This window comes from Lepeophtheirus salmonis, chromosome 4 (assembly GCF_016086655.4).
Source record: "Lepeophtheirus salmonis chromosome 4, UVic_Lsal_1.4, whole genome shotgun sequence".
NCBI classification, from domain to species: Eukaryota; Metazoa; Arthropoda; class Copepoda; order Siphonostomatoida; family Caligidae; genus Lepeophtheirus; species Lepeophtheirus salmonis.
The window spans coordinates 35,132,148-35,155,336 of NC_052134.2; the positions used below are offsets into that span (position 1 = coordinate 35,132,148).

General features: G+C 31.2%; 2 protein-coding genes across 7 annotated transcripts in view; one reads left to right on the forward strand and one right to left on the reverse strand.

Moving 5' to 3' along the window:
* Window positions 1–23,189, forward strand: part of LOC121115814 (protein amalgam) — an 89,681-nt gene that overhangs the window by 34,807 nt on the left and 31,685 nt on the right. For all 6 annotated transcript variants that reach the window (XR_005863693.2, XR_011779796.1, XM_040709963.2 and 3 more), the window contains 2 exons: window positions 4,001–4,129; window positions 4,191–4,310. Coding sequence is in view for 4 of the 6 variants with exons in the window: in XM_040709963.2 (XP_040565897.1) it covers window positions 4,001–4,129; window positions 4,191–4,310 (249 nt within the window). In the remaining 2 variants the exon portion in view is untranslated. The remainder of the gene's footprint in view (window positions 1–4,000; window positions 4,130–4,190; window positions 4,311–23,189) is intronic.
* On the reverse strand, window positions 12,733–23,173 carry LOC121115815 (uncharacterized). The gene is made up of 4 exons (XM_040709966.2): window positions 22,961–23,173; window positions 22,434–22,624; window positions 15,221–15,424; window positions 12,733–13,048 (listed from the first exon to the last, which is right to left on the reverse strand). The coding sequence occupies exons 1-4, from the start codon at window positions 23,036–23,038 to the stop codon at window positions 12,850–12,852; spliced, it is 672 nt and encodes a 223-aa protein (XP_040565900.2). The 5' UTR covers window positions 23,039–23,173; the 3' UTR covers window positions 12,733–12,849.

The window sequence follows — 23,189 nt, forward strand, 5'->3', positions numbered from 1 at the left end:
CAATCTTGAACGAAGGAGAAGAAATTGATCCAATCTTGAACGAAGGAGAAGAAATTGATCCAATCTTGAATGGAGGAGGAGAAATTGATCCAATCTTGAATGGAGCAGAAGAAATTGATCTAATCTTGAACGGAGAAGAAGAAATTGATCCAATCTTGAATGGAGAAGAAGAAATTGATCCAAATAACAATTCTGTACCTTGTTCGAATGAAAATCAGATAAGTTGTTCAAGTGGTAAAATTTGCCTCGTTATTGAGGACTTGCCCACTTGCATTTAAAATGAATTTCTGGACTCAACATAACAAATAACCTAGTTTTTAACATTATTTATTATTTATCTATTTGGGAATATAAGAATATAATTATGTACTTAGTTGAATTAAAGCAAAAATAAAGTGACTTTTAAAAGTTATCTGTGTCATTAATAACTATATTTGAGAAAAGTGTTGAAATAGAGTTAAGTTTACGGACAGAAAGAAAACGAACAGTTGGTACAAGTACTTTTATCACTTTGATTAATAATGTTGATTAATATAACATCAAGTTTAGCCTTAGCTGAAGTATGATAATTATTGAACAAAAAGGAGGAACGTTATGTTTGATTCCTCGTTTGGATATGGAATAAATGGGCTCCATTTAAGGGCTAGAGCTGTCCTCTGTGTACCACAAACAGCCAATCTATTATGGAAGGAGAAGAAAATAGATAAAGAGCTGTACGTTTTTGTAGTAGTCTGTATCTACACATAGGTATATAATTAAAAGTGTATAAGATAATGTGCTCTGAGTAGGAGTGAAAAAGAATACATTAGTTCGTAATTTGCTGCACTCTTTCGGCTTTGTTTGTATGACTGTAACAATACAATTCGACATTCATTTTCCCTACCCCAAAGTGAATATATTCTAACGTATTATTATATGATAACAAAAAAGTTTTGTACATTATATATTGCTTGAATATAATGTTTATATTGTTAAACAAAAACTTTCTGTGAAAATTCAGTTAATCTAATACACACTTAGTCAGTTATATCATAATGGTACATTTTGAAACATTTACATTACAACAAATTACTTGATAAAATATAGATAATGTTTATCTATACAAATCATAGTTATATCAGTGAGGGTAAATATTTTCTTAATAACAGTCCAGCCGAATCCCATTTCTAGTTTTCTAGAAAAACAACAAATCCTTTCTTTTTTTGGGGGAGGGGAGGAGCAACAACCCACCCAGCCCAACCCCTGCAGACACCCCCGTTAATATAGATGTAGTAGTCTATATTCCTTGTTCAAATTACACAAAAGGGTGGATGGAGGCCAAAGAAATGAGAGGGGGTTTTAGAGGGGGTAATTTTCAACCATTTTCATTCTAGGGAGGGGGGGGGTGCCGTCCTCTTACAAACGGAGGACTACTTATAACTCCCCAACAAACCCTGAGTGTTTGCTCTATATTTTTCATGGGATTAATTTATATTTGCATGCTCCATCTTCAAGAATTAAAGAATAATAACAACAGCTTTATAAAATTAAAATAAAAACATTTCAGATTACCAACAAAAAAAAAAAAAAAAATATGTAACGTGTTCAGGTCATATTTTATGGAACTCTGTCTATGAATTACAACATGAAAAATATGGAGTTTTGTTAATATTTTCAAAAAGTTTAGAGATAAGTTTAGCTAATGGACTAACAGGGACATAACTGCAAGGGTGTGCAGGGACTAAAACCTTGTTGTCAAAATGTCTGACATTCCATATCATATCACACACAAAAATAACATTTATTAACGAAAATTAAATTAACCCGGATCTAGAAGTTTGTGAATGATTCAGTACCTGGACAAGAATTTAACGGATTTTGAATATTTTACTTATTAAATATGCTAATTGACTTTTAAACGTTGCTAGGCCTGAGCCCCCCCCCCTATTCCTGATGCTGACCCGGGGCGTTTGCAGGATTATATTTTGAGGGGGGCTTGGTTGTTGCACTTTAAAAAAAAGTCCCAAATCAAATTTTTGAAAAAATTTCAAAAATCCATAATTATTCACAAAAAATCAAAAACCCATAGCTTTTCACATAAAATTTAATTTTTAGGAAAACAAATTTTAAAATTAAGTTTCAAATATTAAATTTTTTGAAAAATTTCAAAAATCCATGACTTAATAAAGAGAATTAAATTTTTTAGAAACAAATATTAAATATAAAACTTTTTTTTCTTTGCCATATGACGAAAACAAATTTCTAATAAAAAATCCTTAATTTGGGAGGGCTACAGCCTCTCCAACCTACCCCCTGCAGACGTACTTGTGACCGCCTTTGCAAAACCAGTAAGAAGTCAAATTGATTATATAAGTTAAAAATTTGGTTATACTTTAGAAGTTATATAAAAAAACCCAGCTAATTGGCGTTGGGTTATGAGCCCACTAAGCGCCCGGTGGTATATTACAAAACCTGTGGGCAGAAAAAGTAAAAAGAGCCTCAAGTAAGGGTTTCCTTTGTCAATTGCAATGTTTTGGTTGTGGGTTATGAACCTATTCCAAGCCACATAGTCATATTTTTTTGTACTTTAAAATCCTATTTTTTAAACGTTATTTATTACTAAGAAAATATAAATCAAACTAGAAAAATGGTTTCCAATGCAGAGGAAACTCTTACAAAGACGAAACTTTGACGAAGACAAAAATCCAACAAAAATTATGACGAAAACGACAAGAAATTCTGACGAAGACAAAATTCTGATGAAAACGAAACTTTGAGGAGGACGAAACTCTGACGAAGACTAGACAAGGATGAAATAAAAGTAGCTATGACGAAACAATGGTAATGTCTGACGAAGACAATATTATGTCGTAGACGGAACTCTGACGAAGACGAAAGCTGACTAAATGATGACGAAGACGAACCGAGACGAAGACCACACGAAACTGAAAATATCTGACAAAGTTAACACTGATGAAAAAGTATACATTTGTTCGTAACATGATGCACTCTTCAAGCATTGTTTCTATGACTATAACAATCGTGTCAATTGAATTTCAAGCAATTTAGTATACATTTTCTCTGCTGCAAAGTGTATTTTTACGCATTATTGTATGATAACAGAAAGTTTATTCCAAAAAATGGGTTGATGTAAGTATATGTACAAAATAATATTGATTGATGAGAGTATATGTATAATCTTAGTCCTGCCGTCCGCGCATCTAGTTAATTCTCTTTACCTTCATTGTACAGTCAATCTTGAACTCAGATTATTAAATTTTAAGAAAGTATTATTCAAAAATAATTATATTTTAGTTTGATGTCTTTTGTGGCCTTCAATCGTGTGTTTTATCCATACTTTTTGTACAAAACTACCCTAAGTCATAAAAAAATGGGATTTTGGAAAAACTTTAAGGTCAATGAAGGAGAGTATATGACATTTTTAGATCCCTAAAAATATTAGATATAATTAAGAACCTTTATTTGATTTAATAGACTTATACTGTCTCCCATGTGGCCCCTTTTCCAATAAAATCTGTCAATTTCTCATTCTTTTATTGTTATGATCAATTTTGGCTACTTTAATTGCAATTTGCGGCAAAGGTTAATTAGAATAATTTGTTGATAAAATTTGAGGATAATTCTTCCAAAAATATAAATGTAATCACTATTCTATTTAGAGAAAAATCATCCAGGCTCACTTTTGTGTTGACAAGTAACATATATGTATATAATGGTTATATAATTTTAATACATCAACTCTTCTCTTATTAAGAAAGGAGGGTTTGTATTTTTTTGAATGTCCTTTTGTTTAATACTAGAAATTATAAAAATCCTTTCTCAAATTTTCTTTTAAAAAATTCGTGGGGGGAGCTCATACAATTTTCAAAAAAATGTTCACTTTTGTAAATTGTAGTTTTTTTTTTGGTTCGATTAATACTCGAATCCAAAACAATTATAAAATCACATTTTATCGATTGAATATTGTATCCTCAATGACATAATCACATCTTTCTTACAGTGGACCGTGTGGAAGGTAAAACACTTCAACTCTTCAAAGTTAAAAGGTCACAAATGGGTAATTACATGTGTATCGCCAATAATGGTTATACACCAGCAATAAGTCGACTTGTTCGTCTCGCAGTCAATTGTAAGTTATTTGTTAAGCTTAAATTTCGTTATTTTTACAGATGATCTTTTCTTTATTTCAGTTCGTCCGGTCATAAGCGTCCGCGAACAAAAAATATATGCTAGGATAGGAGATGACGTTCAATGTGATTGTGTGATTGAAGCCTATCCACGTGGGATACGCTACTGGGAGCTTGGAACTGGTAAGATAATTACTTGTTATTATTAAAGGAGCAAAATTCTGTTTGTATTTTTTCATACATATAATCTATGACCTATTTTGGACTCTCTCTCTCTCTGTGGTATATATATCGGTGAGAGCCCGTCACTAGGATCCGAATATGAAATCAAGCCATTTTTTTTACTCTCATTTAAAATGCCTCTTTTTTAAGATCAAATGTAGGGCTTTTCTTTTTCCCCCCTATAAATATATATATATAATTTTGAGTGATGATGTGTTGAGACTGCTGTTTTTATACTGTCGTCAGGGGCGTCCACGGGGGTGGGATGGAGGGGCTGTAGCTTCCCCCCAAAATAATTTAATTTTTTCAATTTTTTTCCAAAAAATTTAATTTTCAAAAAATTTTTTTCCCAAAAAAATACTTTTTTGTAAATAGCTGTGGATTTTTGAAATTTAGTTTTAAAAAAAAATTAGTTTTTCGAAAATAGCCATTAATTTTTGAAATTTTTTGTGAATAGCTATGGATTTTTGAAAAATTTTCAAAAAAATTAGTAATTGAAATTAGCTTCAAGAATCTTAACTTTTTGATTTCCTTAAATAAAAATAAAAAACCAAGACCTCCACCCCCAAAAAAAAAAAATATATATATAATCCTGCAGACGTTTATGGTCGTTAACAATTGTGCAGTAAAATTAAAGGGTTCTCAAAGTGTAGAAGCCGTTTGCCATGTCTTTAATGTATCGGGTGAGGCGAAAAAAAAATCTTTTTACTTTCAATCTAGAACTTTATCGATATGTATTTCAACAACCAGTTGTAATAAGCTATGTCAATAAAATAAAAATAACTAGAATGATGTCTTGTCTAATCATCCATCTAGCCCCCCTTAATAACAAAGATAGCTTCCAGGCGAACTCGGAAGGCCTTGAACCCATTGCGGATGTAGTCCTCAGACATGTATCCCAGTGCTAGGTGACAGTGTCCTTGAGGTTGTTGATATTTAGGTGACGTATGGTGCAGGACTTGGACTCGACATGGGCTCAAAAAGTGAAGTCCAATGGGTTGGCATCTGGTGAATAGGGGGCCACATTTTCTTTGACCGGATAGGCAAGTTGTCCTCCAACCCCTTCTGGGCCTTTTCAGAAGTGTGTGCAGGCGCCCCATCCTGCTGGAACATCACGTTCATGTCTGGGTAGTTGGTTTAGATTCCCAACTGCTTTGCAATCTCCGTTGGTTTCTTGATAGTGTCCAAAAGTGTTTGTACCGAAATTCGTTGGTCTCGTTTAACTGGTATTTTCTCGGTTTCTGAACACTTAGGAAGATCTAGTTTTTTTGTTAATTTCATTTTTTGGTTATTTTTAGTTTTATACCAGAACAATTTTACAGCATTTATGTATTGTAAATATTTTTTTTGTCGCACCTGGTGCATATTTATTTCTTCCAATTTGTTAACCGTCATGTAATACAATATTTCAAATATGACTACAAGAGGAAAGTTTGATTGTAAAACCACGTTCTGTTGTTCTAACATGGCAACAACGATAAAATATTTACCGATGTATTATTGTACAAATTACACATTTGTAGAAAAAGGATGTTTTCCAGTACCACAGATTACGTTACTTAATGAACGTTAAAGGGGCCTTTTCTCATCTCTAATACGTATACTCGTAAAATATATATATAAGTTTGGAACGAGCTAATGGACAACTTATTTCAAAAAGCACTGTGTATAAAAATCTTCAGACGTCTATGATTTCCCTTTGAAAGTTACATGTTTGAAGAAGGTAAATTGCCCCGACAAATGTAGTACTTACATGTTAAGAAATTTATCTCTTTGAGTGCAGTTTCTCTCCTCCAAACAAGATACCATTTAAATCGCAGAGCTTCTTTACTTTCAAAAGGGAAATTGGAAATTGTTGAGGTTTGAAGAATATTACATGTACTGAGTTAGGGGCGTCAGCAGTGGGTGGACTAGAGGGGCTGTACCCCCTTCCCTCCCCCAAAAAAATAAAAAAATCAAGGACTCCTTGCTATTTATTATAAGCATTTTTATAATCTTTCAAAAAAAGGTTATTCTGTAAATTGGCAGCAGAGAAAAAAAGTACATTTTATAATCTTTTTTCTATAAAAAAATATTTATTTTGTAAATAGCTAAGCATTTTTGACATTTTTTTCCAAAAAATGTTACATTTGAAATGTAATTTTTTTCCTTAAAAATTTAATTTTTTGTGAATAGCTGTGGTTTTTTTATTTTTGTAGAAAAAATTTAATATTTGAACTTTTTATTACAAAAACCATGCCCCCTAAGATAAATGTATATATTTATATATAATCCTGCGGACACCCTGAGATTTCTTTAAAACAAGGTGTCTAATCTTAAACCCGGTGTTAAGTGAAGTGAAGATGACTTGTATGACAACAGATGTGAAATTGTCTCTAAAAAATTTCACATATTTGGGGTTTTTTTCTTTTCTTTTTCGTGAAAGGTTGCAAGTATGATAGATTTGAAAACCTACTTTAAATGCCACTCTTACATTCTTATAATGGTTCTACTACTTATCGCAAGGGCTCTTCTGTGAATAATTGATGCCCTTATCAAGAGCTCTAATTCATTAATGCAACTCTTCCGAGTTGCAACTGTCTAAAATATTTCTAATTTATTGCAAGGGCCCTGTGTGTAATGTTCGACCTTACTCAGACTCGTGACTCCATCCCAATCTCTCAGACTAAAATTTGTCGAAAAGACAGCGGGTTTTTTTTGACATACAAATAAATTCGAAAAAATCATGAAGTGACGTAACTAAACAGACAACACAATCTGGATACATTATTCTCTTGAAGTAATTGTTCGTAGGTTCGATTCACGAACGCTCCTAAAGGAGGAAATATAATTTATGGTGTTCAAACTCAATTCTTGGATGTTAATCCTAAATATATTTATAGAAGACATCTATGCAAAGAAAAAAACTAAGGTTACGATTAGAAAAGGAAAAACGTTTTATACGTGTGCTCTTTCTTATTTTTTCTACATTATTTAATGGGTCGTCTTGGTGTTAACATCTCTCTCTAAAAGTAGAATGATCGCCTATCTTTGTTGTACATTGTTTTTAAAATGTATAATAAATATATATGAATTTAAATATAATTACAATAATTTCCATGCATTAAAGTTATTTTAAATGTTCTCCTCTTTATAGCCAGTGATGCAATCGGGAGCATTTCGGGCATCCTAAAAATAACCTAAAATCAACAAAGTAACCCTGACAATTTGAAAAATGTTTTGAAGGGGAGCAGTTTAGCTGTCATGTTGTTTCATTTAATCAACTGAAAGCAGCTGTGACGAGGAGAATGGGGGAGAGGGAAATAATAAGGGCATGGGCAAGAATTACTCCAACATCGATCCTCAATTCTAGTCTCAATCAACAAGGACTGCAACCAATCCTCAGCGTTGCACTCCGTCTTTTATGAGCTCACACAAATGTGTCATCCGGTTTCGAATGATATGTTGTGTGTACTAGAAAATGAAGTCCACTACTCAATAATTAAATTAGAATTTTCTTATAGCTTGGTAAAAAAAAAAACATTCCTCAGTTTGCCAACTCCAAAAATTCACCCGAGTTTCATCATTATTTATAGAAGTAATTCATTTTCTCCACCTCAAACATATAACAGGCAACTGATATTAACAAGGGTCTTAATTTAGTTATACCATATGTTTCGCTTCCGCCTTTTCCTTGCGCTCTTACAAAAATCAAATTTCTACTTATACTTAATCATCTGACCAATTAAATGAACATTAAAAATAAATCCATCGTTGTCAATTACTTTTTCAAATTTGTAACTTTCTATAAAAATAAAAAAGTCTTCAAAAAATGTATCCAAAAAGTGCATTAAAGAAAAATAATATGGTCTTTAAAAAAAATCGTCAAAAAGTAACCCCCTAAAGAGAATAATTCTGGTAACGTCTCAGAACTTACCAAGAGCTTCAATGCACAAAAAATTTGAGAACTCCTGTCTTAGGTAGACTATTGATGATGAGGAGAGCAAACAGAAATAATAACAAAAACAACAAAAGACAATAATAAAAAGTACAAGAACAATATGAGCAAGGAAAAAAGTTTTATTTTATTTTATTTTTAATAGCATTTATTAGAAAAGTTTTTCCGACATTTTTCTGTGTATTTTAACCTTGTTTAATGTTGTCTTATGACTAATGAAATATACTATAACAAGGAGATAAAGAGGCAGAGGGTAAAATATATATTCTCTCTCCTGCTACGCATTGTTTTCAAATACTAAACGATCTTGGGACATTCTTTGAATTGTTATCAATATAAATTAGTAATTCTCGACCAATTTATCGTTTCCTTCCTAATTCGTTCATACATAGATGAAAGACAGTAGTCACTCTTTATCAGAGAAGAGAAATTCTTCCCTGATATGGAAAACAAAAATAAATCAAAGAAAAAGTTTATTTTTATCATAAATCCATCGACAATAATATTCGATTTAATTGTAATATACAGTGGTACATAAAATCGTGTCCGTTCATTTGAGCATGAATTGCAATAACGGGTGCGCGGTGCTAAAAATGTAATAGAAGAAGTCTAGGAGGAGCAAGTCCAATGTTATGACAGTCAGCCTTTGATTCAAGAGGCATTTTGACTTGATTCAAAACTATATGTATTTTGTTCTTTGTAGGAGAAGGCTTCACTTAAGTTGGAACGAATCTTTTTGGGTGCTCTTTCATCAATGAAATTAACACTGAAAAGAAGCTCGCCCAAATAAAGTCTTGCTCAAATGAGTGTTACTTAGATGATATTTGCTCCAATGAATGCTCGCCGTAAAAAAATGTCATAGAGAGCGGGAGCTGCTTTTTCTAGTTGGAAATCTAGACTAGTGATGTAAATCGTGTGCACTTTCTAGCTGGCCTGCTTTTTTGGGATTGGTAATCAGAAGAATAAGTTTTATTTTCTTCAGCTGTTGTCATGTATTATTATTTAACAACTGAACTTCTTTTCCTATTATATTCAAAACCTGATTGAGCATCCGTATGTGTTCATAGAAGACAGAGAGTAACCTTGATGAATTTTATCGGAGTTATAATTGTAAGTCCTAGTTGGGCACAGAGTAATATTGGGGATCGACATCGGAGTAATTCTTGCCAATTTCCTTCTTTATTTCCTTCTCTCCTCCTCTGATTGTAGCTGATCTCATCCAAAACATTCTTCAAATTGTCAGCGAAACCATGTTGATTTTTAGTTTTTTTTTTAACATGCCTAAAATACATATGATTTCAGATTAGTACAGAGCTATATTAATTATTCTTTAATTATTGAAGGGAGATAATCTAAATATAAAGTAAACACAAATGCGTTTGCTGATAAAAGACAGAAAGTTCAATTTTAAAAATGACGAAATTCAGACCATCAATTAATCTAGTGGTTGTTGTAGGGCTAAAGAAAATCGGTAGGAATCAGTCTGAAGGAAAATAACTGTCTAGATCTATCTTATAAAAAATTGTTCCAAAAACGAGTTAATAGATGCATTTTTGATGACGTCATGTACTTTTTCAAATTTTGAACATCCGTATAGTGAAATATATATGAAGTTTGAAGTGCTTTATATGTGTACAAGGGCGTCCCCAAGATTATATTTCTAAAAACAAAATCATAATGCAAAAATTAAACTTTTTGTGGGAAAAATTTCAAAAATCAATAGTTATTCTAAAAAAAAATACATTTTTGGAACCAAAAATCACAGGAGTTAACAAAAAATAAATTTCAAATTTTCAATTTTTCGGGAAAAAGTTTCAAAAGTCAATAACTACTCTCAAAAAATTATATTTTTTGGAAAAAAATTCAAAAATTAAATTTCAAATAGTAAATCTTTTTGAAAAAGAAATATAGAATTCACGGCTATTTACAAAAAATCCATGGGAAATTTTTTTGAAATTTTCAAAAATTTATATCTGATCTCAAAATATTTGAACAATTTAATTTCAAATATAAAACTTGTTGGTGAAAAATTTCAAAAATCATTAGCAATTTACAGAAAATTTAATTTTTTCGAAAAAATTCCGAAAATTAATTTAAATTTTCTATTAAAAAGAAAAAAATCCTTTTTTTTCCCCACCCCTGTGGATCATGCATGGCGTAAGCCTTGCATGATTGTGATGGGGGGACAATCAGTTCATGATTCGGAAATTAGTCTAGAAAAAATAACTTAAAGCCGGAAGGGAAAAAAATCGGTCTCAGACTAAGTCGAAACAATAATCCGAAGCATTACCAGGTCTTTTTTGATCTAATAATCATTTCGTTTTTATAACTCAAAGAATAAGTCACCCATAGACCATAAGAGCCCCTTCATGTTTTATATTTGATAGTCTGTAACTGTAACGAGAACTTGACTCAGAACCATGTAAAATTGGATACACAGCGAAATTACAGAAATATATAAGAGTTATCCTTTTTTAAGCAAGAGTCTATTGGCTTTGAATTCAAATAAGGTACAAGTATATATGGTTCCAAGTCTGAGGAAAGTCAGTGTTCATAAAAACTTCTGATGGCCCCAACAAAAATCAATTAGTGACCCCATTAGAAAAAATTATCGTTTCATATCGTTTAAGGGAAGAAGATTAAAAAAATGGTTATTTCTATATTATTTAAAAAGGGTATCTTTTATTTCAAATTATACTTAGTATACGTAAATTAAGTATTAAACTTTTCATTTGGATTATTGTGGACCAATTTGAGTATAAGTAAAGGTTATGTTTATTGTTATTGATGAAGTGCAGCTACTTTCTAGTGAGGTGTTAAAGGTAACACCAGCATAATATACGCCTAAGAGCAAGAAAATACCGTTTTTTGTTTGTATTTGTACTCAAAAAAGACATTATACCTATTAGACTTTAGTTTACTTTTCAGAAAATGGTTTTTCTGAAATGCCACAATTTTGACACTTTTAAGTATGATTCAGGTTCATTTTTTACCCCTATATTAGAAAGCAAGTGCAATGAAAGTACTAACTCAAACATCCTAGTAAAATATTTCAAGATTTATAAAAGGTATATATTTCCTGACCTTTCTTAATTTGAGAAAATGGCTTTGAAGTCCTAAAAAAATAATAAAAAAAAAATGAAAAACCCTATTTTTGGTAGCATCTACCTTTTACACATTTATAATATGACAATTAGGAAGAAAACAAGGAATTATTACATCCAGAAAATAATTCATATAAAAATATATTTTGCTTGAGAGTGATTGAAAATACAGAACGTAAAAATATGTTAAGAATTTATTACAAAATTTAGATACTTGAGCTACTCATTGAGGAAATATTCAACCAAACTATAGTTGAAACTTTTATTGAAGTAATTTGGGACCGATAAAGCCCCTTAAATCTAATTTTATTATTCTTTCATTAAGGCGATTAATTTTTAAAACTTTTTGGAAAAAAAATGGAAAAATTAAATTTTTCTGCAAATAAATTTCAAGTATTAAATTTTTTGAAAAAATTCAAAAATTCACGGCAATTGACAAAAAATTTCAAAAATCCAAGGTTATTCTCAAAAAAATTATATATAAAAAAATCAAAAATCAACGGCTATTTGCAAAAAAAAATCAAAAATCTACAGCCATTTTCAAAAAAAATCCAAAATCTACAGCTATTTATAAAAAATTTCAAAAATCCAAAGCTATTCTCAGAAAATTAAATTATTTCATCGCTACAATTAATTTCTACTACTTTTTGGCAACTTGCGACGCACCCAAAAACTTTTCAGAATAGTTTTAAATATAAATTGAAAAATCATTCTAGCCTACTTCTGTTTGAGGGGTAGAGTGTAGGTATTTATGAAAACAAAATGAAAGAATTTTATGTCTCAAAATCTTACTAAAACTTCGACTACAAGATGAAGCAAAAAACTAAGACTTTGTGGTGTAAGTTTTTATTTTTAATTACTTTGATTGTTAAGGGGGATTTACCAGAACGAATTTAAAAAAGAATCCCTTGGACCTGAATTTGATCATTGACCTTTTTTTTAGAAAATAATTCCTTAAAAAATTGTTTTCCAATTAAAATTTTATAGGTGATAATGATGTTTAGATTAAGACAAAAATTCATTGATTTGGAAGGGGGGGGGGTACATCCTTGAAGCCCCTGCACCCCTGTTACTATCATTTATATACACGTGCTACGTAAATACTTTATTTGTTTCTTATAAATTTGAATATTATAATCCTCAAACCTCAACAACAACCCTATGAAAAGGTTATGTGATTTAAAATATGCCTTTTTGTTTAAGAGTTCAAATATCTTCATAAATTATATTTAGGAATCAGGAAAATTATTTCTGTCTCTCCCAAGATGACCAACAATCAGAATGATCACGTCACGTAAAAACACTTTATAATAAAGAAACAAAGTTTCCAGTTAACATAGAATCTGGATTAGTAATTGTCTGTATTTGCCGTTTAATAAATGAATGTTAATAACACATTAAAAATATCTCAAAGTATGATTAGCCTTACATCAAAACAACAGAAATATTAGTATGCAAATCAAAGTTGACAGCCGTTTTTTTTATAACAACGAACTGAAAAACAAATAATAATGGATATAGCAAGTAGAATCACTCCAACTAGACTTGCAATCACAATCATAAGCACTTTATTCTCTGATAGACCCTTCTCTGTGAGACCAATGGGATCTGGATCCTCAAATGTTATCCCTTCATATTGGATTTTGTACGATGTCTTCCTATAAAAATAAAATAAAAACAATATTCATAAGATGTAATTTGAATGAAGAGGTAATTCAAATACTATGTATCATAGAAGGGGAATAATTGCAGTTTGTATTAATAATATGACGAGTCTTAACGTTTTAAGTTTTTTCATTAATAACTTTTTTTATATATCTCATAAAAAACTTTTTCACAAAATAATAAATTTATTATTAACTTTTGAAAGAGATTCTTCATATATGTATAAAATGTCATTTAATAAGGAGAAAAAAAGAGATTACTTCATATATTAATAATTAAAAATTATAATACACTACAGAATAAAATCACTTTTTAAAATATGTACATACATATAGACTGTCCCGTTTTCTGGCAAATTTGTTTTTCTTCAGTACAAATTCTTATTCTGCTAGACACAATTATATAACCAGCTTCGGCAAATTTTAAGACCTCTTAGATAATTTTGGTTTGAGACATTTAAATTTTAAAAAAAGGATATTTGTTTATAAAAAGGAAGTTTTTTTAGGAAAAAAAACTTAATAAATCCACTGTTGTTCACAAAAAAAATAATTTTACAGCCTCTGCAGGCCCCTCCTACGGACGGAATTAGGTGTCTATATATTGTTTGTATTCCGAATAAAATGAATAAATATAGCTATCTAAACATTTTATAAGACTCAATACACATTTGTTTTAATTCAATTCCCTCTTTCAATTCATACTTATAACTCAGTGAACAACTCGTGAGAAATTATTCACTTGAACTCAATTTGCGTAGATTTGATTCACAATCACTCCTAGGGAAGAAAATGTACGTTATCTTAGCCAGTAATTTTGCTGCGAACATTTTCGGCTACTGGAGATTTTGATGCATTCCCCTTTTTTCATTACCTGTTGTATCTCAGATCTATATGTAGATCTGAATAAGTATTTAAAAAAGTCAGGAAATAGCGAAGGAATATTGTTTATTAGGAAAAGATTTGATCCGGGATCCATAGTCTATTTCGAAAGGACTCATTGACTAATGGCACCTTACTCATAGTTGATACTTAAAGAAATGCAAAAACTCTAGCAACAAAAAGAAAAGACTAAAGGTTAAGTACGAATCTATAATGTAAAAAGGCGGTGAATAAAAAATGTGGTCAAATTTTCAAGAGGCAAAAGTATACCCGGTAAAATTACCTTGAATCATTCATTATGTAGATTGACATTAAAGACAATTCCAAGGTCAGATGTAGTAATAATGTTGACTTATATTTTCGCATTTTCAACTCCATCTGACCAATTAATTTGATGAATATTTAAAAAACAAAACAGAATTTAATTGGTCAAAGAAGATTGCACGTTCCATATACAGAGTATTCCTTGCATGGACAGTACTGTTATCGTGCTGTCGTTTGAAAAAGTTTAAGGACCTCAAATCATTTTTGTCTTGGGGAAAGCAATATTTATTTGGATTACCCTCTTTAATGAGTAAATAATTGAGCTATATATATTATTTAGTTTATTAGTAAAAAGTATTTCCCTGTTTTGTCAAAGATGAGGAGAAGTGGAATATCAAAATGTATCACTAGTTCAAGTGATAGCTACTTGTTGAACAAAAAGGAGGAGCATAATCTTTGATAAAACAGGGAACCTCAAATCTTGGAGTAGCACATCTAACTAACAACCCTGAAATGATTAAATACAAGGTGCAAACTATTTTTTTTTCATAAAACAAATACCAGTAGTTAAAAAAGGACAATTTTTGACTGTTAACATCATACAAGTAGAAGAAACTAATAAGAAGGCGTATTTAACCCAAAATTCCTATTTTTTCAAATTAATATGGCATTAGATAACTTTATCCAAGTTAGTTTTTTATTCTATCCAGGATTTTTTTATTGATGTGGGGGAAATATAACTGGTGTTGTCTCAGTCCTTATTAAGAACTGAAGAATGCAGTCCTATCCAGTTCAATATTGGTCTAGTCAAGTTCAGTACTTTATATCAGTCCTAAAACTTATAAAGTTAGGTCCTTGTTGACATCACTCCACTTTTTTTTTTTAAATTGGTTCTGGTACTGAGAGTGCAAAGGACGACTATCTAAATTAATGGTCTGTACTGAACTAAACTGGAATGTTACTAAACTAAATATAAACAAGAAACAGGACTGTCTAATGTAAAATACATGAGGAATCACTTACGTCACAATGGGCTTGTCCTGCAGAATGCCACCTTGATCATAGGTCGTAATGCAAATAAATTCTCGATGTCCTTCTAGAGCAGACTCAAGTCCTAGGCTGGATTGCTCAAATCCATTTTGGAGTATTTCATTTGGATATGGAATGAGTTGATCCCATTTGAGGGCGTAGAGCTGTCCTCCATTGCCTACATACAACCATTCTATTCTGGAAGAGAAAAAAATTTGATGAGGAGTAATTGGCTACTCTGGTCATCTGTGGATGCCCTCTGGTTGGAAAACCTGTTATCAGGGGGTTCTGTAGGGGGTGGACTAGAGAGGAATTTTTGTTTTTTTCTAGGAAATTTGATATTTGAAAAGGAGACTTGTAATATGTCACATCTAACAATTTATTAACATGGTCACACTACGTGGCAGTGACTTGTCCCCGGGGATATTTATGGTGAATACAAAGTACACTTCTTCGTTACAAAATGGATTCTTATAATTGAAGAGATTGAGAGGGATAGAAACGACTTGGTCGTAATGTACAACATTTCTTTGCTTTGATAAATCAGTTATAAGCTCTAGCAAACAAAGTAACTTTATTTAATCTCCACTAATTAAATCATATAAGATTTATAAAAAAAGATCCTCAAATTTACTCTGATTGTGAGTCTAATCATTCTTTTATTCTTAAAGAGATAACATCCAAGTATAAAGTGACTACATACATACAAGCACATGTGCACATGAAAGACATAGAGTAGCACTGATGATTCGTGGGGAGTTATTAATAATTAGGGTTTGAGTATTGTAAATTAATTACTCAGTTAATCTAAACAGTTTTTATAATCACAAGCTTGTTACATAATAGTAAATCATTGTGCAGCAATAACCTATCAAAAGGAGTTAGTTAGCTAAGTGAGCAGATCTCTGATTGAATAAAATTGTAGCTATTCCTACTATTCAACTATTTGCCTTGTATTTGCTATATTGATGTATCTAATAATTGATTTAATCTGGATAACATCATTTATTCTATGGAGCCTAGACAATTAACTGAAAAACTCGTGAGTAATAAACTTTACATACAAAGGGCAGGGCTGTCTCAGAAGGGGCGTTTGCTTCGGGATCCTGCACTGGATAGATTTAAAAAAAAGAGGTATTTATGATATATTGGGAAGAAAGGAATTTAGTTTTTTTTTTAAAGCCGCAAAAATAATTAATCTTTTCCAAAAACAGGTCATTTAAAAGATAAAATAAAATATTATTTAAAAAAATGTCATTCCAGAGCATATATATTTATTAATTAGAAAAAGTCATTTGAAAAATAAAAATCGTTCTGGATTTTTTTAAATTTTATAGTGAAGTAAAAAAAATGTAAAGTTTAAAAAAAGAAAAAAGCCTGCACATTTTCCTTTTCCCTAACCTACTCATGCTAAAACCGGAAGTAGTGGCGGTATTGATAAAAGAAATCGAAAATAGACATGGTAATCCTGACAATTTGTAGAATGTTTGAGAAAGAGCTGCTGCTTATCTGTCATGACGTTTTATTACAATAGCTACAAGTAGCTATGAGATGAAAGAAAGAAACACAAAACTCACTCCGTATATGTATATGAAGAAAAGATAAGGGCATACACTACTTTGATGTCGATCCTCAATTCTACTCTGATTTTGAGTCAAATCATTCTTTTATTCTTGAAGAGAATACAGCCAAGTATACAGTGACTAAGTCCCATGAAAAACGAAGAGTAAAACTGAGGATTCGTTGGGAATTATAAGTATTGGACTGGGAGTAGAATTAAAGATTAACATCAGTGTAATTACTGTCTATGCCCTTGCTCGGTACGGAATAGTAGTTGTGTTTATTTCCTTCCTTTCAGGGATACATTTGACCAAAGCTATACACCAAATGATAAAACGAAGAACACATGATCAATAATTCTACAGAGTAGTGGTCTATGTAACAATTTAATTCAATATTACTCTGTAACTAAATTGAAAAACCTCTGGTATCATTTGTTTATTAATTTTGAAGAGAGTATATCTAAGTTTAAAGTAGTCACTAGCGTGAGAAATACGAAGACTAAAACTATATTAGAATAATTCATGTGTATTTCCGTGCTGGTGGGGCTTGCGTTTATTTCCCTCATTTCATAGCTGCTCACAGCTTTTCGAATAAAATTGAATGACCTCTTCCAAAATATTCTTCTAATTATCAGGATTATCATGTTTATTTACATTATCGGTTATTTTTTATTACATCAGCAGGTAATATTTTTAACAACTATATCTACTATGAGTGGCGTCTGCAGAATATTTTTTTTTTTTTTTTGGGGGGGAGGTGGGGATTTTTTGGATTTATTTGGAAGAAGAATTAAAAAATCTTAGTTATTCGCAGAGAATTAATTTATTTAGAAAAAAATTTAGAAAATCTAATTACGAAAAAAATTTAAAAATTCAAAGCTATTCAAAAAAATTTCAAAAAACTAAATTTTTTTTGGAAAAAATTTAAAATTCACAGCTATTCAAAAATTTTTGCAAAATTAATTTTTGGAAAAAAAATTAGAAACATTAATTTTTTTGGAAAAACTCAAGTTTAATAGAAATACAAGGTTAGACTATTACGTAATCGGGCTTTCTAGAATTTTCAATTTGATTTATCCTACCGACTGCTTGGCAAGATAGCCAGATTTTTACAAAACACACAACCAGTTATAGTCTATGACGTCACTCTTGCTGGAATTTTCAATTTAATGTATCGCACCGACTGCTGGGCAAGAAAAACAGATTTTGAGGAAGACAGGCAACCAGTAGTACACTATGACGTCAATATTAAAAAGTGCGGTGTAAGTCAAACATCAGTTGTACATGCGTTATGTTATGACCTTGTATGACTATTAACCTTGGAAAAACTACATTAAATTTCAAATGTTAAACTTTTTGAAAAATAAATTCAAGTATTAAATTTTCTAATATAAAGCAAAAATTCCTTAATTTGGGGGGGGCGGTCTACAGCCCCTTCAGCCCTCCCTCTGCGGAAGTCCCTGACTATACAACCTATCCCTCTTATTTAAGTTAACTATACAAGAAAAAATTGCATAGGTCAGGCGAAAAATGGTACAGTAATAACGTCATCATATCATTGTATCATAAAAAGACACATCTTGTGAGAAAAAGATTTCAAGAAGCCAAGGAACTAAGAGGGGTATTTTGCTATTCTATTTCAACATAATGACAACTATGTAAGCTCCTTTTCTCCTAAATATTCTTCAAATTGTCCGGGCTGCTATGTTAATTTTCAGTGTCTTTTTAACATACCGAAAGTACTTTGTTTTTACAACTCTACGTAGAAGTATATAAAAGAATAGAAACTATAATTTTTACAAGGAAACATATCAAGTTTTTTGTATGATGTTTTTTTTTTTTTTGTTCTTGTTCCCCGCAAGGTAAATTTAAATACAATATACATACATTTAATATAGTCTTGTGTTAGAGCATTGATAGACGTGATTATAACTAGGGGTTTTCCCCCTGTTTTTTTTGCCAGTTGATTTATGAATGAATTTATTTTGTATCTTCTTCTTGTTATCATTTAAATGGTTCCATGGAAAAATAATGTTATTTTTTTTTACTTCTCTACGTTTCCTTTTCTTTTTACACGAAAGAAAGTTATACTTTTTTTCTGTTTCTGTGGGAATCTGCAATCTTACTAGACTGTCCCGTATTCGTGTCAATATTTTTATCTCACTACAAAACCCCTTTTTCTGCTGGGAACAATAAAAAAACTGACATAAGCAAATTCAAGTCATTTTTAGGCCTCTTGTAACAAAACTCATTTTTCAAGCCCTATCACTTATTCAACTAGGATTAAACTTTGAGATGTTATGTTTGCTAAAGCTTGGAAACTGCAAATCATTGAAGACGTCAACTTAGACTTCTTAAATTATTATTAAAAACAAGATAATCAATGTTTTTAAATCCTACACCGAATACTAAAACAAATAAAAAGTACGGGTTTCGACTCATAGTACCAATTTTGGAACAGGGCTTTAATATGGAATATTGTTTCCAAACTAAGTGCCTTTACCTAGAGATAGGACGGTTTGTGGATCCGGATCCGAAGTGTTAGAATATATTTGGTTAACAGCTCTCGATATTTCTTCTAATTTACCTCTAATCATTGTTCTTAATTTGATTGCTTGGATTCGACTTAGTTCATATTTAGCTCATATAAATTATCAACAATTATTGAATAATAATTCCATATTTGGAAGAATTGGTCAACTACCAACTGAGTTTTTCCTTTTTTTCTGTTACTTTTCGGATGAGAGGTTGTGAGATACAGTATAGGTAACGACATAAACTAATAATAATGAATAATGATGTTTTAATAGTAATAACATTGGATTATATATTGTTTCGGAATATGTAATCAGTAAAAACGTAAACGTAATCCGGATCTTTTTTTATTGAGGTCTAATATTTGCTTCAGATCTGGAGCCAAAAGTTTTGGTACCCGAGATTTACTCGAATATTTACGTCCAAAGATTATTTAAACCGAACTGTATCCGAGTCAATGTAGATCTGTACTACTCCAAAAATGACATTTGAGGTCTGTAATTTTGCTTAAGTCAGTTATATTTATTGTTATCAGCAGAAAAGGTCTATGTGCAGGGGGAGCAAATATTGACCTGAAAACGGGACAGTCTAATGTTCACTCAAGAGTACTCTTCTTCTCAACTACAAACGTGGCCGGCGTATGGGACAATAATATACAAAAAAAAAAAAAAAAGTTGTAAATGAATGTTTCTTAATACAATTATGAATTTTCTACATTTTATTCACGAACCACTGGATACGAAAAGCGAAAAAAACAGAGATATACTCCGTTAAAGATATGTTTTCTCTTATTATTATAGATATCTACAATAAATTATATTCACGTTATGATTATGTGTGTGCTATATATTTGTAGAACCTCCGAGATTCTTTTGTCCATTATTTGTTAAGGACTCTTTGATATGTATGTCTCCATGTTCTTTTTTTATAAATATCTATATATATATTTATAAAAGGTCCTTTTCTCCAATACTGGGAAAGAAACAACAAAAAGGATCAATATCAATTTGTAACAGTTAGTCAATCCTTCCCCACTATGGATTTATCACTAAAACAAAAATGTACAATGTATTTTGTTGTAAGCTAATGATGTTTCAGCTAATTTTCTACTAATTAGTGCTCTGAATGTGGATTGGTTGAATAATGGGGCATGAACGGTTTTTTTTTATTACTTAAATTAATTTTTAAACAAAGCAATAGTGTCTAACGGCAAAATAGTACAACTCCGTGAATGAAAATATTATTCAATGAAAATATAAGTCTATGTTACTCACATAGAGGGCGATGTGGAAATCCTTCTCAGCATGTGCCATTTTTTAAAACAACTAGTAATACAAACTACAGATTTTCACACTATCCTGCCTACATTTTTTAGTTTGCTCATCCCCTATTTGACTTCGCTCTTGTTAGGCCGTGAACAATAAATCAACCGTTATTGAAAGATAATTCAATGGTTGGAAATAATTGGCTAATTAGTAATTGATTTTGGGCCTTTTTTTTGGAAGATACCATACAGATAACTGGGTCCTCTAGAAGTATTCTAGAATATAGAGAATATAATCATAAGATGCTACAAAAATAAATAAGCTTCTTGTAATTATCAGAATCTTCAAAGATTGAGCCGTCCCTTGGTACCAGGACACTACTCTATGCCGTCCTTGGTGGCATTTGCTTTTTTGGACCGCACACTGGTCGGCCCTCTAAGAAAAAGAAGAAAGAAAAGAAATAGAGAAAATGAAGTAAAAAAGGATAAGAGATACAGTCAGACAGAACGAGACAGACAAACAGAGAGAGGAAGGCATGAAACAGGATTTCCTGAGAATTCAATCACTCTTTGGGAATTCTCTGCATTTCCTTCCACTCAGTGCAAGGATTCAGGGGCAGTATCCTTTTACATAAAATTAGAAACTATTGACAAAAAAGTGGTTGTCGGAAGTGCCATTCAAGACATGGCTTTCGTTTTCACTTCCAAGATTGTGATTTAAGTAGAAATTGATGATGGTGATAGTTTTGAGTCGTTTAATTATATTTTGCATTTAATTTTGTTCAATTTTTCATATTTTTTAACCATTCCTTTTTTTAATTGGAAGCAAAAAAAAAAAAGAGTTAGCTATGATGCATACAACTGACGGCTGTTAGAACCAGAGTGCCGGACAAATTCTAGTATGTTGGCATGCCGATTTTCAGCGCATAGACATGTCGGATTTAGCCGGAAACTACCGGTAAACCCCCGGCCGTACCAGGTGTTTGTTTGAAATTAAAATTAGGTATCAAAATTCCTTGGTCATTATACGAGTAGCAATATTATTATTATTAATGACATAAAAACTTGAAACATAGGAAGTGACTATAGGGGTTGTTTACTAATATTTCTGATTTTTTTTTTGTAGAGGTACTTCAATACGAGGAATATAATTTAAAAGTTTCAGAGTAATACATTATGCTGAGTGGAAGCTATAAGGGATATATTCAATAAAATTTTCACTTTTATTTTTTGAAAATAATTTTTAAAACTCATAAATACATAGAATCAGCTGCTTTTAATGAGAAAAAGTCATCTAAAGACAACATTTAAAGCGATAACACAAAGTATCTTTGTTTAGCCTAAAGAACGACTCGTGCCTAGCATCTGCAGGAATATATATACATATTTTTTTTTTTGGGAGTTCTTGTAAGTTAAATTTTTTGGATTTTTTTTTTTCAAAAATCCACAGCTATTCTCAGAAAATTAATTTTTTTTTGGTAAAAAGATTTCAAATATATATTTTTCTTGAAAAAACATTTCAAATATTATGTTTTTCGTAGAAAATATCTTTTAACAATAAAATTAATTTTTTGAATTATTATTTCAAAAATCCAGAGCTCTTCAGAAAATAAAAAAATTTGGAAAAATAATTCGAAAATTAAACTTTAAATATATAATTTTTTGAAAATAAGTTTCAAATGTTAAATTTTTCACAGAAAATTAATCCGAAGCTATTCACAGACAATTAAACTTTTGCAAATATTACATATTCTAGTTTGAATAAACATTACTTAGTTTGGGAGCCTATAGCCCTGCGAAACTAGTAAGAGCTCAATATTTTCTTCAAACAAGCCCCAATACTTACCGTGGTGCTGTATAGTCAATATCAGAGACGCAGTGTAGCTTCACCATATCTCCAAAAAGGAAATTGCCGTTCTTTTCCTCATCGTTCTCTTTGGTTATGGTAGGAGCTGTCTTGGGGTAAGAAGCGAGGAGATCGTGTCGAGAGAGGATCCCTAAGTTTTTTTGTCGAGAGTCGGATAGCTCATACGTCGTCTGAAAAGACAAATATAACATTCTCATTCCTGAGATATACGTCGTGGTGGCCTAGCACGCCGTCTTCAATTCAAAGCCGGTTTTAATCACTGACCCCACACCTGCTATATAAATAGGGACACCTTAAAGAGTAGTTTTTGCAAAAAATTGCGGAATCTTGTGTAACAAAAAAAAAACATCATTTGAAGTTACTTTAAAAAAAAGTACAGAATAGCTTTTTCCATTTAGTTTTACCCTAGGATAACTCAAATTTTACATAGTATCAATTCAGATTCACGTTTCTAACGAATTATTGAATCTTCTAAGTCCTACGATGTATAAGGATCAATTCCTTACCGGAAGAGATGAATTGGGCAAGACTGTGGGATCGAATATAATTGCAAATCGGACTTGGCATTTGAAGATACCTCCCATTTGTGTAGAAGATTTAGGAAGATACACAATAACAGTGTCTATTTGATCCGGAGTTTGTTCATAGTAGTAGGAGGCCCCATTTGTTAAGTAAGAAGAGGATAGAAAGTTTCCGTAGGCATTGGACCGAAGAGGATCTTAAAGTAAAATAATT